The sequence below is a fragment of the Mustela nigripes genome, chromosome 1 (genome assembly GCF_022355385.1).
Source record: "Mustela nigripes isolate SB6536 chromosome 1, MUSNIG.SB6536, whole genome shotgun sequence".
Lineage (NCBI taxonomy): Eukaryota > Metazoa > Chordata > Mammalia > Carnivora > Mustelidae > Mustela > Mustela nigripes.
Window position 1 is genome coordinate 220118670 of NC_081557.1, and position 19729 is coordinate 220138398.

The 19729-nt window shown below is 43.4% G+C and overlaps 1 protein-coding gene across 1 annotated transcript in view; it reads right to left on the minus strand.

Moving 5' to 3' along the window:
- Positions 1 to 1294: 1294 nt before the first annotated feature.
- The window catches only part of ADGRA3 (adhesion G protein-coupled receptor A3), a 124739-nt gene continuing 106304 nt past the window's right edge, over positions 1295 to 19729 (minus strand). The window contains exons 15-19 of the mRNA XM_059381740.1: positions 16592 to 16716; positions 15349 to 15472; positions 5614 to 5759; positions 3029 to 3124; positions 1295 to 2887 (exon numbers count right to left, since the gene is read on the minus strand). Of these exons, the coding sequence (XP_059237723.1) occupies positions 1645 to 2887; positions 3029 to 3124; positions 5614 to 5759; positions 15349 to 15472; positions 16592 to 16716 (1734 nt within the window). The 3' untranslated portion in view covers positions 1295 to 1644. The remainder of the gene's footprint in view (positions 2888 to 3028; positions 3125 to 5613; positions 5760 to 15348; positions 15473 to 16591; positions 16717 to 19729) is intronic.

Genomic DNA, 19729 nt, shown 5'->3' on the forward strand with positions numbered 1-19729 from the left:
AAAAATAGAATTACCATGTGAACCAGTAATTCCACTACAGGGTATTTATCCAAAGAATATGAAAAAATATGAAAACACTAATTAAAAGATACATATATACACCCCTCTGTTTTTTGTAGCATTATTTAAAAGCCAAATTATGGAAGCAGTCCAAGTTTCCATCAATAGATCAATGGATAAAGAAGAGGTGGTATGTACAAGCGCGTGCATGCGCGCACACACACACACACACACACACACACAGAATATTACTCAGCCTTAAAAAACAACGGAATCTCGCCATTTGCAATGACATGGATGGATCTGGAGAGTATAATGCTAAGCAAAGTCAGTCAGTCAGAAAAAGACAAACACCACGTGAGTTCACTCATATGCAGAATTTAAGAAACAACACAAGCAAACAAATTAAAAATGAGAGAGAAACCAAGAAACAGACTCTTAACTACAGAGAACAAACTGATGGTCACCAAACGGGAGGTGGGGGATGGGTGAAACAGGTGAAGGGGATTAAGAGCACATTTATTATGACATGTGTTGAGTAATATATACTAATGTAAAGTACTGTAACAGTGCATATTAACTATACTGACATTAAAATTGTTTTTAAAATGCAACATATTAAATAACTTTAACAAAAAAAAGGCAAAACAAAATTTCAGAGATGGGCTCCAGTGAGACTAGGGACCAGGGATGTTTGATGACTGCAGTGAATCAACACCAATGACAACATTTGGATCAGGGCAGTTTTTGCCCTCTGAAAGCAACTGAAAGATGAGTACTTCAGCATAAACCTGAGGAGCTCTATTTAAGAGCAGGGTAAGAGCCAACATAATGGCCAGTACTGAAGAACTCAGAATAAGTGAGTATGATTCTTACTTTTATGGTTGCTCCTCCCTTACATTCAAGAATAACAGATGTGCAGAATGTATAACAAAATTAAACCAAAATATAAATCACTGAAAAGCCACAAAAGTGACAAAACAATATTAATGGGACTGAAGTGATACAGCAAAGTAAGGCGATTTAGAAAGAGCTTTTTAGGCATTTTGATTTCCAAAAAAAAAAAAAAACAACATTCCATGAGATCTTTAAAAAAACCTTGTAGCATTTAAAACTGTATTTATAAAATACATCCACCCAAAAAAGCTTTGATTTATAGGTCATAATCGCTGGAGTTAATTATGTGAAAGTCTGAGAACTGTTTTACATATAGTTCTCATTAAGATATCCCCATGTGTAAATATAGTTAGAACTACATGCCTCCCTTATAAAACACAAAAATGTAAGACTGACACAAGGACAAACACCTATTTATTGTATTAAATACAAGCCTGAAATGTTAAGTAGATAGAACAGGTTCCAAAAAACTACATTTCAGATTCTCCAAGTCCTGCTGGTGCTTTACAACTAAAACAGTGCTCGGAGGGCTTTTTCTTTTCTTTTTTAATTCATAAAAAAAAAGCAACAATCGGGGGATATAAAATATGTAAAATCCCAAATGTAGAAGTTTATTCAAAACTGTTTCGAATCCCTAAGGTGGCTGTAAACCGTTTGCACACGTTCGTAGCTTAAAGGAATGTGAAGCTCACAGTTTGTTGGGTTTCTGCCTCAGAACCACTCCCCCCCCCCCCAGCTCCCCCACTGCTACACAGCAGTTTCGTGTTTCCACAGCCCGGTCCTAACGTTGCCAGTGCTCTCTGTACCCAGCAAGGGGCCGTCCTGCCCGTTGCTTTTGACTGGTCCATTCTGGACAGCCAAGTTGAGTCCGTAAGACTTCTGCTGGCTTTCAAGTTCAACTACAATTGGCTTCCTTAAGGCATCTTTCTTACTACTGTTTGAAATGGGCTTTTCGAAATTTCTGCTGCTCTGGGGGAGTGTGCTACAGCCGTCGCTGCTCTCCTGCTGCGGGGGGTTGTACTGTCTCTCCCTGTGGGCTAAGTACGCCCTTCTGCTCCTCGAGTGTCCTTCGTTACTGCCCGACCGGCTCTTAGGGAAGCCGTTCTGCACACTGCCCTCCACGCTTGTTGGGACGTCATAGGCGTATTCTCGGAGGACTGTGAGTCGGCTCGCTCGGTGTCCTTTACTCCTGTTTTTATGATGGCGGCCCGGGTGCACGTTTGTGCGAAACTGAACCTCCAAAGGCGCCACGTGCATCTTGATATCATTGTCCATCGAATGTTCTGTCAAACTGTTGTCGAGCTGAGGCGCGGAGTTCAAGGGCAGAGCGTTGGCGTGGCACTGGGCCGCGGCCGCCTGCAGGTTCGTCAGTTTGCAGCCCTGGGAGGAATTCTTGAAGCTCGACGTGCTCTTGTTGGTGCACGAGGACTCGGCGCTGCTGTTGGTGCACTTCGGGGCCTCTCCGTTGGTGCCACCGGAGCTGGGGGGCTGCACGTTGACCTGCACGGAGTAGGAGCTCCGGCCGGGGCAGCAGGTCATGACCCATGCGAGTCTAACGTCCTCCCTGTTCACGCAGTGGTGAACCACAATGAAGGCACTGAGGCTTAAACACGAGGCCCCAAAAAAGAAGCTAAACACCAAGTCCAGAGGGTAATACAGGGAAACGGCCAAGGCCCCGAACATCCACAAGGCGACATAGAAGAGCAAGGTGAGACTGGCCCCCAGCAGTTGAGAATGAAACGTGTGCTCATTTTCCAGTGCTGACGTGGAGACGAGAGACAGAGACAGCGAGTCCTGGCGACGCCCTGCGCCGTTCTCGTCAGCCGCCAGCCGCTGCTGCTCCTCCGTGGGCTCTTTCAGCTCGTACTTGCGCTCAGGGTGCCTCTTCAACTGAATGAATATGCTGAGAAAGTACATACAGTTTACGAAGGTAATGAAGCTGGCAGGCCCATAGAAGGCTCCCAAGGAGGGCTCCCAGGCCATCCAGCAGCTAGAAGAGAAGACGAGAAACCGGGTCAGAGGCAACGCACCAACGAGCTGTTCCAGAAAGTGCAATCAAGTCAGGGCCTGGGAAAATCATTAAAAAGGGAAGCAATCGGGTCCAGGTACACAGAGAACACAAAACACTCACTAGGGTGCATTTGGCCGACTGCCGTAATTCTTGATGTTTGCCGCAGCCGTTATGCCACAGACTATGATGGGTATGCCACCTCCGATCAGGTAAAACCTGGAAGGAGGAATAATGCAAATATCAGCTCATCACTCCCAAGTTATCAGGGTGTACACATCCCAGTATCCCTGTCCTGCAAAAGCCCTTCCTTCGTGACTCATTATTATTCCTATCCCCATTAACAAGCTGGAGATTAACTTTTGGAGGCTGTTAGGTTAACAATAAGTTTCTGAAATTTTTAAAAAATTTTTGTTTGGATAGCTCTTTTTTTTTTTTTTTTTAAAGAACAGGCTACCAAGTTTCCAACTGAAGGAAAGCTGGTCAGCTTCTGCCACCCTGTGGACAAGACAGGCTACTGCAGGTAAGGTTTTCATTCTTTTCTTGCCGACGGAACTGCCTTCCAACCAGAAAGTCAGCCCATTACCAAGTAGACTTGAATGTCTTGCTGTGCCATAGTTCAGACTAAACACATGACATTAATTGTTTCTTAATGTCTGGCTAAGCCTGCGTGTTCTGGGACACCCTACCGCTGTGTATGCTTGTCCCTCGTCACTCAGGTAAAGCAGGTGCCAGGTCCCAGCAGCTACACACGTGCGCAGGCCCTTCCTGACCCTCTCCCGTGGACACACTGGGGACAGCAGAAAAAAATGACGGTGCCATAATAACAGAGGGAGACAAAGTGGTGGCAGGTCCTACCAGAGAAACATCCTTTCTCAGCCAGAGCTTCTTTGAGCTCTCTGAAAAGAGTTAGTAGGGACTCTGTGCCCTGGCCAGTTCCTCCCAGGCTGGGTCATAATCCTAACTCTGCATTTGCCACTTCTAGAGACACAGCCCGAGTCCTGAGTTGGCTGGCTGAAGATAGCATTGGGGATTTAACACCTGTGCTTGGTGTTTTTTGTGTTTTTTGGTTTTTTGTTTTCTTTTTTTCCCCCCTCGGAACCTAACAGGAAGGAGGGTGGGATCCCCAAACCTCTTCTTCAAACACCATCTCTCGGTTCTTTTAAGGCCAGGGACAGAGGTGTCGAATAGAGTCCTATAATCTGACTCTGTGGCCGAGCGTGCCTGTTGCCGCCCGTCGTCCACGCACCACTCGCCCCCTGAATTTTGTATGCTCTCGGGTGTTCTCTTTCAGTTCTTCCCTTGATTGGCTATGGCCCATCTACTAAATGTCATTTTGGTCCAAGGACCATGCTAAGTTATCCCTGTGACATCTGGTTCATCATCATTGCTTCAGTGACTACATGTGAGAACATATCCTATGCTGTTTCCGAAACGCCTAACACGTCTTCCCCGTGGAGCACCCTGTTTCCAAAAATGTAATCTACTCACAGAAAGAACTAGTGAGCCTACCTCCTCTGCATGTACCCTCCCTGCCCCCCATTCTACATTTTCCATATTCTCAGACGGTAAAAGTGCCATGTGCTAAGGTGCCCTTGGTGAACGAGAGTAATCTGAAACCATCTTTGAATTTCTCTCCCTCCCACAATTTTAAATCTAACTGGTCATCCATCCCAGAGAGGCTGCTTCAAGTGTCCTGAACATGCACCCCCTCCATTCTCTATGAGGGGAACTGTTGTGGTTTCAGTCCTCACGCGGACCACCCAAACGACCTCAGCAGAATTCCTTATCCTCAGGCTCTCCAGTTTATATGGCGTCCTAATGCAGGGCTGTCCTTCTAGAAAGATACCTCGTCCAGCCACTCCCTGAGATAAAAGTCTTCCACGGAGCCCCACATTTTCACACGGTTCCCACAGGCCTGACACGGAGCTTTCACCCTGGTTCCAGCCAAAGTTTATTTCTCCAAGTTCCTTCAGGTCTCCACGTAATCCTGTGTCTGCAGCATCGCTTCTCCCCTTTGCCCTAATCGCTCAGGAAGGTCATCCCTAATGGTCAATACTTCCCAATACCCACCATCGCCCCAAATTAAGGGCGCCTTTGTTTGCACTTTCATAAGAACCTATCCCTGCTACAGTTCCCACACCGCCCTGAGGGGCTTCTTCACGGTCTCCTCAAGCAGACTGTAAACTCCTCAGAGGCAGGGCGGCTTGGGTGCCTGGCCCAGTGCCAGCCACACAGCCAGCGGTGGATCCACAAGGTGGGCACTGGTCAATTTTTACTCATCCAGCCCGGTAATCCATTATTTATTACAGTTGGGAAGAAGAGTGTAACTCCAAAACTGTGTTGTCTTTTGTAGAGAATAATTAAATTGAAACATACTTATGGAGATTAAAATCTCCAACATGACCTCTAAGGAAATAAAAACAGCGAATATTTTCTCAGAGCCTGTTAGACGGCCAGTCCCACCTTAAGGCACTTATTTATTCCCACGTTGCAGATGAGGGAGAGAGGCTGGGAAAGGGTGGAGAACTTCACGAAGGCTTCCAGCTGCAAAGCTACGCAGCCAGTACTCAAACCCAGGAAGCCCAGCTTCCAAAGTCCCTTCTGGACTTTCCAAAATTTACTCAGCATTGTTTTGTTTTATTTAAAGTAACTTCACCTCAATGGTTCAGTGGACATTTAATATAATAAACAAAGATCTTAGATACCTGAGCATTGGTCTTGGTGGAGGTGGCAGTTCATCGGGATCCTGGCATCTTTTCGCCTTTTTAGTGACTTGTTTATAGATATTTCGAGCTGTCACTCCCACCCATAGTACTGTAGCAAGGGTGGAATAATGAAGAATTATTCCAACCTAGAAAGAAGATTGAAGAATATATAAACTAAAGGAAAAAAAACATTCCCCAGTAATAGTTGCCTCCAAGGTTTACCAAAAATACCTGGTATGTAACTTTCGAAAACAGAACTCAAAAACCGTATGAAGGTATATCCTAAAGACGGATTCCTCTGCCCCCTAATGAAACAAAGTATCCAAACAGACATAGAACAGAGGATGAGGTGCTCTCACAGAACAAACCAACATTTGAATCTAGGAGGCCCGCAGACCACATAAAATGTACACCCAAGATAATCCTTCATACCTCATGGAATGGACTCTTAGACAACATTAAATCAAAAGTGTGTTTCTCTCAGATGCCATGTTCTAAATCAGAGTTCGGTTTCTGAGGCCCGTGTTAAGGAGGAAGGCAGAGGGCAAGAGTAGCCAGAAGTCACAGCACACCAAGCCTCGTGTGACAGACCTGAGTTGTTCTAATTCAGAACTTTCATATATGGCAACGGTAGGTCAGCAATATAATATACTGTTGGTAAGACAATGAGGTCTAGAATCAAAACTTCTATCTGGTGCTAAAACCAAGACCCTCCCCCTTTATCTGTTGTGATACCTCAGCAAAGGTGTGTAACATCTCAAGCACTATTTCCTCATTCATCCACAGAGAGGGAGACGAAAGTACTGTGGGGCTAAGATCATCTACATAAAGCATTTAGCACATTGACTGGCAGATGAGAAGCAATCAAGAAAAATGATATCTATATTTTTATTATTACTTATTCAAAGTGTGCTTTTAAGTAAATAATGTAACCTCTCTAAATTAATTTTCCTCATTAGAAGAGTGGGAATATCAGCAATAACCATCTCAATCCAGCATTTCTGTAGGGACTGTATGGGCACAGTATTTGAGACGTTAACAGGTTAACCTAATAAATACTGGAAATCTGCAATAAATGTAGTGCTCACACTAACTTTCTTTCCCAAGGGGGTGATGGAGGACATGTTTACAGGTGACCTGTGTGTGAAGTAACTCTATTTGGAGATAAAATTCTAGACAAAGCTATATATGGACCTAAGAAAGGTTTAAATCCATTTTAGGAAAAGTATATCTGTCATTGGAGCATCAAGGACACTATTCAGCTTTCTTATCTGACTAATTACTTACTATCTGCTCGATCATTTCTTTTTTTATAATTACCACAGGTAAAATCCTTCTAATGAAAATCTTTAAGACAAATTTTTTTCATTCTAAGAGGATGGCTCTCAGGTCTCAAGAAAATCAGACTGATTGACATTATCAAACCTAGAGCAGTGATAAAAGCATTTAGATTGCAGCCCAGAGTTCATTTTCAGGCAAATGAAATCCCAAGTCTTATTTTGCAGGGCAAAAATGAGGACAGTCATTGTCCAGTGTGACTCTTGCTCTGACCCGGGAAGTGGGCATCCAGCTTGGCCAAACTAGAAAACTCATAGTTATTTTCTTCTTTAGGAAAAAAGTGGCTCCTTGGTTTCTATTAGTTTTACTGTCTGTATGGTTAAAAGCAGTATTTACAGAGAAAAGTAGAACAAAAAGCATAAAATAAACCTGAGGCTATATGGAATCATACCCATTACTAGAAGTAAAAATATTATAAATGAATCTGGTACACAGACACGGAAACGTTCAAGACAAATGCCTGACATTGACTCAAAACGGTAGGCTCCTCAGAACCGGAGGTCAGAAGAACGAGACCGAGCGGCGAAGTTAGTTTAAAAAATAGGAGTGAGGGCGCCTGGGTGGCTCAGTTGGTTGAGCGACTGCTTTCGGCTCAGGTCATGATCCCGGACTTCCGGGATCGAGTCCCGCATCGGGCTCCCAGCTCCTTGGGGAGTCTGCATCTCCCTCTGACCTTCTCCTCTCTCATGCTCTCTCTCACTGTCTCTCTCAAATAAATAAATAAAAATCTTTAAAAAAAAAAAAAAAAAAAAAGGAGTGAAAGGGTACCTGGGTGGCTCAGTGGGTTAAGCCTCTGCCTTCAGCTCAGGTCATGATCTCAGGGTCCTGGGATTGAGCCCTGCATCGGGCTCTCTGCTCAGCAGCGAGCCTGCTTCCCCCTCTCTCTCTGCCTGCCTCTCTGCCTACCTGTGATCTTTCTCTCTGTCAAATAAATAAAGAAAATCTTAAAAAAAAAAAAAATAGGAGTGAAAACATTTTCAACACAGGCGGTGCAAGATAGAGCATTTTTTGATTTTGGATCTAAGAGGGAAAACTTAACCTTTAGATTCTGAAGTGTTTTCTAAGGCATTTCAAAATTTCCAGAGTGTTCACACTTGAAAGATAATAAAAAGCCTTCAGTCAAACAAAATCATTACCAACAGTAGAATTTTAGGGGTCTGATGTCACCTAGTAATCATCATGTAAACAAATCGTCAGATATTCAACAAGAACCAGAATAAAGGGAAAGCAGAGAACTGGCAGAGATGGTATTTCTTTTGGAATGGGATATTTCCTACTGTTTTCTCCATCAGACACTTGAAATGCAACCTCACTGTCAAACTTCTTTCACATAAATCAGAAATACACAATTGGAAAGTGTGTAGTTGGGGAATAAGGAATCCAATTCATAGGGAATTTAAATGATTAATTAAACGCAACAGATGATTACTTTAAAAAAGTCACCTGACCTCAGGACATCAATTTCCAAAACTGCAAAATAAAATAATTGTCCTAGAGAGTTGCACTTCATGTTACTGAACCATAAGCTCTCACAAATTAGTGACCGGACATTATAACGATCCTATTTTTAACCACCAATAACCCTAAGATAGTACAGCATGCATAGTGAGTGTGCAAAAAAAATGATCTTTATATTCATACAATCACGTATGAATATATGCAAAATAGTAACAGCTTCCACTATTGAATGCCCACTCTGTGCCCCAAAACGCATGAAGACAATTTGTAAGTGCTTCCGTTTTATCCTCCTGATGTCACTATTCAGTGAAGGGCATTAACCTTGAGCAAGGCATGCAATCATCCCCTGGAGATCACCTGGTCAGTGGCAGGGCTGCAGCTCAAACCCATGTGTGCTGGTTTCCAAAAGCCACGCCCCTATTAGGCAGTGCTGGTCCTCACTAAACAGTGAAGCACAATGACCCCAGGGGAGGGACGGAGGACACCTGAGTCAGCGACATTGGCATCTGAATCTCGCCTCTGCCACCCAACAGCCCTAGTGATTTAAGACAAGTTGTTTTAATTCCGTAAGACTCAATGTCTGTATTGGTAAAACAGAGGAGTAACAAGTACCTCCTGGGATTAATATGAAAGTTAAGATAACACATCGGCAAGTAGTTGGCAAGTAAAATGTCTTAAAACTCACTGATTAAGTGTCCCCAAGGCATTTCACGTGCCATGGCAGAACTCTGGAGAAGAGACACAAAAGGACAGCAGAGAAGGTTAGCCGGCTCTGGATTTAATAAATTAAATCATGGAGTGGTGGAGCAACACGGTGACTTAAGTAAGATCCGGCCAAATCTTTTCACTGCATCGGTAAGGAAACCAAGGACCAGAAAATTAATTATCACACAATCATTTGGCTGCACATCATGACCCAGAACCCAGGACCCTTCCAACCGGGAGTCAACAGCCCTGGCTACTCTGTCCCTCGGCTGCTCAGCTCTCCTTTAGCTCCTGCTGCAAAAGAGAGTCCAGACCTGCAAAAACGCACCCGTGGTCCCCAGGAGCAGACTTAAGACTCAGAGTGGGAAGGAAAGTGCCTCACGGCACCCGCAACAAGTTCAACCCATCACTGTGGGGAGGAAAGTACCGTAGAAGCTGTTCTCACCCTCCATAAAGTTTACGAGCTCTGGGAGGGAAATAAGAAACATAAAACTATACCGATTATGTGTACACACATAAAAAAGCATGTAAGGTATGCACATGTGAGGATTCTAATAGGTGCACATGGGGCTCAGCGAGAAGAACCTTAATGATCATGTAAGTTACCTAGCCCAACCCCTTATTTTATAGAGGAAACATTAAGCCACTACCAGGTTGAGTGACTAATCATACTGCTGTGGAAAACAAAGGCAGAAGAAAAATTATTATACTTCCTTACTACCTCCAGCCCCCTGCCCAGTCCCTCAACAGGCAGAGAGACATTGCTCTAGGGACTCAGCTGCCTCGATGTTAGCACTTTGCTAAGGACAAAAGGCAAGCTTGGCCCAACCCCCGGGATCCTGTAACCCTACTTTAACATAGAAAAATTTCTTTGGAAACTTCGTTTATCTCTACCACCCAATATATATACATGTTGGCAATCATCTCCCAAGTATGTGACCCACCAATATACATCTAAAGGATTTCATGAGCAAAGGAGGCGCCAGGATGGGTCAGTCGGTCAAGCATCTGCCTTCAGCTCAGGTTATGATCTCAGGGTCCTGGGATTGAGCCCCACATTAGCCTCCCTGCTCAGCGGGGAGTCTGCTTCTCCCTCTCCCTCTGCTGCTCCCCTCAGCACCTGGTAATACATGTATGTACTCTCTCCCTCTCAAATAAATAAAATCTTTAAAAAAAAAAAAAAAGATCTCATAACTAAGGCTTTACCAGACGGTAACAATAATAATAATCCAACAATAGCTAGTCCCCTCAAGGTCCTAGAAATCTTGCTTCCAACAGTCCTTAGAGACTTCTGCTGTCCCTAACCCCCACCCAACTTGAAAGTATATAATGGACCACTCCTCATGGCCCCGGTGCCGCCTGTCCTGCCACAGAGCCTGTCCCTGTGCTTTAATAAAACCACCTTCTTGCACCAAAGACGTCTCAAGAATTCTTCCTTGGCTGTCAGCTTCGAACCCTAAAGTCTTTCCTACATCAACACTCGTCATCCCGGCAGACACAGAATTAAAACCTACCTACTAGTGTCTGGAACCCCAGGCCAGTGCTGCTTGCCTTCCACTGACTCCCCTCTTGGCTGGCACCTACCTGAACTATCGCAACAGCAAAGAGAAGCCAGTCATTCTGAGTCAGAAACAGCAAGAGTGTTATGTTTCTCATAAAAGGGAGAACAGTGGGAAAACAGAAGAAAATGACATGTAAAAACATCTAAAAGCCTTGCCTTGCCTTTCCCTTAAAAAAAAAATTAAATACATCTTTAAGCCACAGATATTCAACATAGAGATTCTGAACACTCCCTACAAATTCACCTCCTTTTAAAGCTTTCTAGAAAAGGTATAAAATATCACTCAGGACAATGAAAGGCAGTCCTCTTCACAATGGCCTCTTCCTGTTCATTTCCTTAGTGAAATCAATGTGTCTGCTTCGTGAAAATAATGAAAACTTCTAGACAAAACCGAGACTCCCATGACCACCACCATGTGCCGCACTCTCTCCCCACAGCCTCTGCTCAAAATGACTCCAGAGTCAAATGAGTTTCTACTATTTGTAAACCGAGGCCATTTTTGTCCATTTGCCCAATAAATATTTGCTAAACATCTAGTATCACCCACTCTGGGTCAGGTCCCGTGCTGATCCTAGGATACACACAGGTGAATCAGATTGATGGGATTCCTTGCAGAGCGTCGGGTCCAGAGACAGAAAACAGGTAAACACCAGTCAACTGTGATGGGCTGTAGGCATCATGGAGACTGAATGAACACTACAGGATAATGAGAGGACGGAGGGGAGAGACCGTATCTTTCAAACAGTAACAGTAAACCAAGACCTACAAACAGGATGAAAAGGAATCGGGGGTGGGGGGTAGTAACTGAGAAAACAGATTATCTTCTATGCATGGATTCAGTTGACTTGAAACCCACTACCTGACCTCTCATACGCCCCAATTAAGTGGGATATACTAATGGCCTACAACAGAAATACTCTGCACAGCAGAGAGGGCATTTTTTCAGTAGTGATGGTAGCAGTAATAGCCACTCCCCATTGAGCACTTACTGTATACCAGGTACTCTTTGTGCTGGAATCCTTTCTGTGAGTCTTCTGCACACTTCATTTTAAGCTGGGTGTCAGCTGTATGACACTGGATTAGTTGTCAACCTTAGGTTCAGGACACATTCTAGTGGCCGGACCAGGCACGTCCTGCTTTTATTTAATTAGTTATTATTCCTAAGTGTCTAAGAATTTATCAGCAAGACAAAAGGCAAGACCTTGACCAAAACCTGTATCAAACAATATAATCCACTTCCCCCAAGGGAATCATTACTCTCTATCTTATGTTTATCATCCCTTTGCTTTCCTTCTACAGTTTTAGTGGATCTACATATTTTCATTAAAAGTGAGCTGTTTCATTGTAGTTACTTCTCGCTTTATTAAAAAAAAGCAGGGTGGATGTAATTTATGGGACTTAATTTTTTCACATATATTCCTAAGACTTACTCATATTGTTAGACGATGCTGTAATTCATTAGTTTGACTGTTGCATAATATCACAGTTTATTCACTCACTGTCACTGATGGGCACTTGGGTTGCCTCCAGGTTCTCTCTCTTGGGCACAGTGCTGCTATGAATATTCATGGACACGCGTATACTCCTAGACACACGTCTGTTACATATGGGCGAGCGGACTCTCAGAGTCAGGAGCAGGGCTGCCGGGTCCCAGGGTCCGTGTGTGTTTAACCTCAGACCGTAAAGCCTCCCAGAATCATCCGCTTAACATTCCCACCCACGATGCAGAAAACATGCGGACCCACATGTTCTTCACGACTTGGCATTGTCAAGCTCAATTTTTTGCTGACAGAAAAGGCATAAATGCTACCTCATTGTCTTAATTTGTATCTCCATGACCACCCGTCATGCTGAGCACCTTCTCCCGTACGTACGGACTCTGCCTATCCTCTCCTCTGAAAAGCCTGTTCACTCTCACCACCTCTCCTACTGGGCTGTTTGTGGCATTCTCACTGATTACAGTTCTTTGTGTATTTTTTATTCCAGTGCCCTTTCAGGGGTATGTATTAAGAAAAGCATCTTCCAATTTGTTAGCTTGTCTTTCCACCTTCATTAAGGAATCTTAATTAACAAAAGCTCTTATTTTTAATTTGGTTAAATTATCTCTCTTCCAGTCAATGCCTTTTAGTGTTGTATTTAAGAAATCCCTACCCCAAGGACTGTGGTATTTTTTAATATGAATTTTAACATTTTGGCTTGGCCATGCTAGTTTTTTAATCCATGCAGAGTTGACATTTTTACGAGGCACGACTACAGATCCACTGTAACGTTTTCCCACGTGGATTTTCCCCAGCTCCTCTACACCGCACAGACGTGTCTCTTCCCCACACTGAAGAGCATGCAAACCTTGGTCTCACACCAAAGTCCCACATGGGGCTGCTTCGGAGTCTCCATTCTACTTGCTGGTCCATGTCTCTGTCCCTACACCAAATGCTACAATGTTAATGACGAGAGCCTCCCAAGTTCTGACGATCAGAAAGACAGTCACCTTGCTCCCCTCTTCCTTTGCAGAAAGGTCCTGGCTATCTTCATCTTGGATCCTTTGCTTTTAACAGAATTTCAAAAATCATTTTATTGTATTTTGTGAAAAACCCCCTTCTTACGTATATATTAATTTCAGAGAACTGCCATCTTTCTGATATTAACACTTCCCGTCCTTGGGCCTAGTATACCTTTCATTTATTTACATCTTCTTAAATAGCTATTACAATTTGGCCTGTAAATCATGAACATCTTTTATCTTTTCTTAGCACTTGATATTCGTTACTATATAAATGGCATCTTGACATTAATTATGTTTTCTCATAGCTGCATTTCTGCATCCAACTTCTGTAGTTGTATGTTAAACTCATATTCACTCTTGGCTAAACCTTCCCATTACTTCAAATCATTTCTCTGTAAATTACCTGTAGGATTTATATACGTGTGTGTGTGTATATATATATACACACACACACGTATATATAAACACACACACACACACACATACATATATCACATCATCTGACAACAACGTAAATGTTAGTACCAATTTATGGGTGAGAAAGCTAAAACACAGAAAAGTTAAACACTGAAATCACAGGATCTCAAACAGGTATCTGCACCCCATTGTTCACTGCAGCATTGTTCACAGCAGCTAAGAGACAGAAGCAACCTAAATGTCCATCAACAGATAAATGGATAAAGAAGAGCTGGTATAACCATACAATGGAATATTACTCAGCCATTAAAAAGGAAGGACCTCGTGTCCCATGCTACAACACAGATGAACCCTGAGGACGTTATGCCAAGTGAAATAAGCCAGTCACAGAATGATAAACACTGCATAATTCCACTTAGACGAGGTATCTAAGTAATCAAGCCTCAGAAGGTAACACGGTGGGGTAACACAGTGTTTTAGTCATGCGAGATGAAAAAGTTCTAGAAATGTGCTGTGCAACACTGCACTTCTATTTAATATTAAACCGTACACTTAAAAGTTTGTGAAGAGGTAAATCTTTTGTTACGTTTTATTGGCAATTAAAACAGAAGTTAAATGAATTGCCCATAGAAACAGCAAAGGAGACCTAAGACCCAAATCCAGGCAGTCTGAACTCAATGACTACACGGCACCACTTCAATCATGCATATGGAAAACAGTACACGAATAGAGGAAATATGCACAATTTTTTATGTGTATTCACACGTTGAGTAGTTGGTTTTTTTACACATGTTCCAGAAGAATACTGTTCACTGAGGCTATATATATATAATAATTTATTTGAAATTAAAAGTTGACTATTTTTAATTTTTCATATTTACCATACATGGAAAATTTCTGGTATGTATGTATGTATGCATTTATTTATTTTTAAATATTTTATTCATTTATTTGACAGTGAGAGAGAGCACAAGCAGAGGGAGAGGCAGGCAGAGGGAGCGGATGAAGGAGGCTCCCATGGAGCAAGGGAGCCTGACGCGGGGCTCAATCCCAGGATCCCGGGACCATAACCCAAGCCCAATGCAGACACGTAACGACTGAGCCACCCAGGTGCCCTGGGAAGTTTCTGATTTTTATATCTTACAGTTAAATCTTTTCAAATTCCTATTGTTTCCATAAATAGGTGAAACAATTTTAAAAATCCTACTATTGGGGCACCTGGGTGACTTTGTCTGTCAGGTAAGCATCTGCCTTCAGCTCAGGTCATGATCTCAGGGTCCTGGGATCAAGCCCCGAGTCAAGCTCCCTGGTCAGCGACGAGCCTGCTTCTCCCTCTTCCTCTGCTGCTCACCCTCTTGCTCATACGCTCTCAAATAAATAAATAAAATCTTTAAATAAATAAATAAAACCGTACTGTCAAAGAAAATACCACTTTTCTCTTAGCCTAAGACAGGGTTTTACAACTTTTTAAAAGTAAATGTTTAGCATTATAAAAGATGTAACAAGTAGCAGTGAATTCCCAAGGATAAAGAGACAAGCTCCTAAGTCACATGTTCGGCTATGAAATAATAGTTCAAAAAACGTGTGAGTGACAGACACTTGGTTTAACTTTAAAGAACATACTTGGTTTAACTTTAAAGAACATACATGGTTTAACTTTAAAAAACATGCTTCCTTTTATAGTTAAAAAAAACATGAAACTACTTTCTAATACCATTATTTTTTCCCATTTCAGGTTTTCACCCTGACTTACCGCTTGGCAGACACTGGCATTTCTGGTTTGGGTTATTCCTCCCACGAAGACCACACAGGTCAGGAAAATATGAAAGCACAAGTTCACAAGCATATGCCAGCCCTTGAGACTGATTCTAATCAAGCTGTTAAAAGGAAAAACATTAATATTCAGGCTAGTTCATATGAAGCAGGACGCTATGATATTCAACCACAAGTTAGCAATCCAACTGCATAAAAGGCCAAATGTAGATGTTTTATGCTTAAACATTTTACTTAAAATGCATGATTAGACACACACACACACACACACACACACACACACACACACAGGATTTGAGACCTCATTTAACTCAATACAGTTTCTTAACATTTCACTTCATGCACTGAAAAAGACAAGTCATTTATGGAACTACTGCACCCACTAAAGGCTAAACAAATTCTCCATAATAAGAAATATCTGGGCTTCTCTAGTCACCACGTCTTTTGACAGCTGGATTACTTGTTTGCTTCCAAGAGATTTCTGCAAGGTGCCAATCTCTGCTTTTCCTGACCTACTAGGATAACACAGTCTAAATGCCCAGTACATTTCCTTCTGGCCTTTCATAACAAAATGTTGAAGTCTTTCTTTCTTTTAATATCAAAATCTCCTTTTGTTTCTTAACTAAATGTCAAGAAATGCCATATAAGTCCAACTTATATAGGAAAATACATTCTAGCAAAACCTCTTGCAAAGTGAATTTCTACTTAGCAAATCCTTCTAGTTTGTTATTTCCTACCATAAAATAAAAGTTTCTGTAGCTTTGCCTCCAATTAACGGAAACCATATCCATGCTTAAATGCCACAAACTTCCTTATGAGTGCCATCTATAACATAAAGAATATCACAACATGCACAGAGTCAAAAATAGAAGTCCCACCACAGTCAGCTTCTGGAAGACACCTCCACAGGTAACAGGTCTCCAGTTCACCTCACCCACCGGCTGCTGCCCCCCTGCTCCACCTCCCAGCCCCCAACACATACCTCCTATATTCTTTCCTAGATACAAACAGATTGAATGCTATAAAAGATGAATTTGCCATTTCATGGACTCGTTACTTATGTCTTGAACTCCATGAACTGAAGGAGCCCTGAATGTGTCCTGAAATAACCACTCTTCCTTTGGAGGGACAGCAGAGTTCTAAAGTCCCTTTTACCCTAACTCCATGTGAAATAAACTCCCCTGAGACTTGAAGTCCCCCATTTACCAAGTGGCCTTTCTTACCTGTGATGGTATATGTAGCTGATGGTGACCGCCAGAAGGCTTAAGAGGAGAATGACGGCGGTAGTATAAACCACGGGGTGTAGCAGACTGGCTGCCTGGGTGTAGAGTTCGGATCCTGTCAAGTCCTGAGAGAGAAGAGAAAGCCCATTCCAGCTGCACGTTTCCGGACATGACACACGGATATTACCTCCAGGGACAAACACAGGCTGACCCTCACATCTCTGTTTTACTCAAGAACCAGTGTTTCATGTTATCTTCTTCACACCTTACTCTGCCTTCCTAACTTCCAATGTGTAAGCTACTTACAGAGTATGTACATATGGTGTGTATGTGTGTGTGTATATGTATGTCTATATGCATGTGTGTATGTATATACATACACACATGCATATGTGTACACACACACACACACCTGCTCTGCATCTGAGCCGCAGATAAACTGAATGCTGGCTTGGCTCCGAGGGTCATGGAAACACAGCAGCAGCCTTGTGATAAGGCCCAGCAGTTCTGCCAAGACAAACAAGCCTCAACGGGCCTTGCTGACCATCTGAGGTCAAATTCAACTCTGAGTTCAACAAATACAAGCAGACTGACCACTGTGTAAAGCACTGCGAACGGGATGGTAAGACATGGTTCCAGCCCTCGAAGGGCCGCCCATCACAGGGGAAAGAGACCCACAATCAGATCACAGTGATGTCTGAAGATGGTAAAGGCAACAGGGTTTGGGAGCAAAGAGCTCAAAAATCTACACTGGAAATAGCAGCAAGTCACTGCTATCGCACTGACCATGACGCAGGCACCATGCCCCACTTTACACCGAGGAACTCTGTGGGCTGTAGCTGTATTAGCAGCCCCATCGTAGAGGTCAAGCAAGTGAGGCACAGAGAGGTTAAGCGCCATGACGATTCGGTCCAAGGGAACGTAGCTGCCAAGTCTCTGTTCCCGAACACAAAGCAGACACTGCCCGACTCAAATGGAAACACTCCACACCCCAAGGCTTCCTCCTTGTGAAGGACCACAGCAGGCTGGGCGGGTGCCTCTGCCCTGGCCACAGTTGCCGTGCCAGAAAACAGGGGTTGCAGAGTCACCAGATCCTGTCCTGAAATGACCCTTCTGAATGGACTGCGGAAGGTGCAAATGGACAACGGGATGGAGGAAGCCACTCACAGTAAATGCATCTTTCAACCAGAGATGGCCAAGACATCTAGAAAAGCTAGATGGAACAGGGGGCATATTTTCCTAAATAATCGGGAAGTGGGGGCACCTGGGTGGCTCAGTGGGTTAAGGCTCTGACTTCGGCTCAGGTCATGATCCCAGGGTTCTGGGATCGAGCCCCACGTCGGGCTCTCCACCCCACAGGGAGCCTGCTTCCTCCCATCTCTACCTGCCTCTCCGCCTACTTGTGATCTCTGTCTGTCAAGTAAATAAATTAAAAAAAAAAAAAAAAAGAATCGGGAAGTGGACAATATACAAATTATAGATCGAGCAAGGTCGTTATCAGAATACCTTAACAAGACCCTCACTGTAACGTATGAGGAAGAGAGGCTCACAGAGCCTGACCAAATTCATGGTTAATAGGAAACTGGAGATACAACATGGGAAATTGAATTCTAGTCTGAGAGCTCCCGGGTGTCGTGATGAATCTCAAGCCTGCAATTCATCTATTTATTTGACAAATGTTAATTGGGTACCTACCACGGCCAGGCACAACGCCAAGCGTCGGATACTCCGCGAAACACAGAACGTAGTCCCAGCCCTCAAGAGCTGACAGGCTGTAAATGGACAACCAAAAAAGGGAAAATACAGGAGAAAAAGCCTATCACCACGAAGTCAGCACAATCTGCCCCTGTGAGATGCTCCCATGATTAGTCTATGGTACAGGGCCTCAGTGCCCTCACTATGTGCCAAGAGTCTAGAACATCCATGGAAAATTTAAACAAACACTGGGGCAATGAGAAGCAGTTAGATGCTAGTAAAAGCAGACACATTTCCTCTCAATTTCTACAAAGAGCTACTCTTCCCAATCAGAATTAATAACAGAAGATAAACTTCCAATATCCAGGATTTGGCCTCTAGATACCCTTCATACACCACATACGTAACATTCCTCAAACATCACCCCTCTCTTGCTGGCTACCTGAGTCTGGAGCCATTGCCTGCCTATAAAGTGAAGACACCACCGGTCACCTGGTGGGATCTGGGTGAGGGCCAGAGAGGGCACCCTACTGTGCCTTCCACGGGCCTCATAGGAGAGGAACCAATGCAGGTGGCCACATGATATCTAAGGGAACATCAGACAAAGCGCCAACTCAGTTCCCAAAATATACTGTATATAGTACTTACATTTAAAAGCAATTAGTATTTTTCAAAAGTCAAGTGAAGAGAATACAGTATAAGAAAGAAACTGGAGGTGAAAATAAAGGGCAAAGACTCTTGTAATTCCAAGTTACAAATCGAAGAAGGCACAGATGCTCCTGTCACTGGTCCTGCATGGCATGCTTCTTCTGGGGCATTCTGGATTGTCACCACAAACTGACCCGCCCAAAGGGAAGAGAACCCTCACTGAGAGACTGACCCAGGGAAGGGGATAAAGTGCCAGATTGGAAGTACTTTAGGCTCTGAGGGCCAAGAGGGAAATTGAGGCTACTGTGAAGGGGCCCATTAACCTCTTAAAGCAGATCATGGGACTAGGCCCATGGGTCACATGTTCACAATGGTTTACAGACCTCAGGTATAAAGAAAACAAACTAAGAAAACCTATCCTTAAAAAGAAAAAAAAAGATTATTTATTTGAAAGAGAGAGAGTGAGTGTGTATGGGAACGGTGGAGAGAACAGGAGAGGTAGAGAAATAATTCCAAGCAGGTTCCAGGCTGAGCACGGAGCCCGATGGGACACTCCACCTAACGACCCAGAAATCACAACCTGAGCTGAACCCAAGAGTTAGACACTCAAATGACTAAGCTGCCCAGGTGTCCCAGAAAACCTATCTCGATGACGCTAGAAGACGAGAATACAAGGTTATCTGAGACAACTGAGAAGATTAAGATGCTAGAGAAGTTAAAGATCTAAAGCAACAAAGCAGAAATCCGAATCACAATTATTTTCAATCATACTAGTAAACACATAAGCTTTATAAT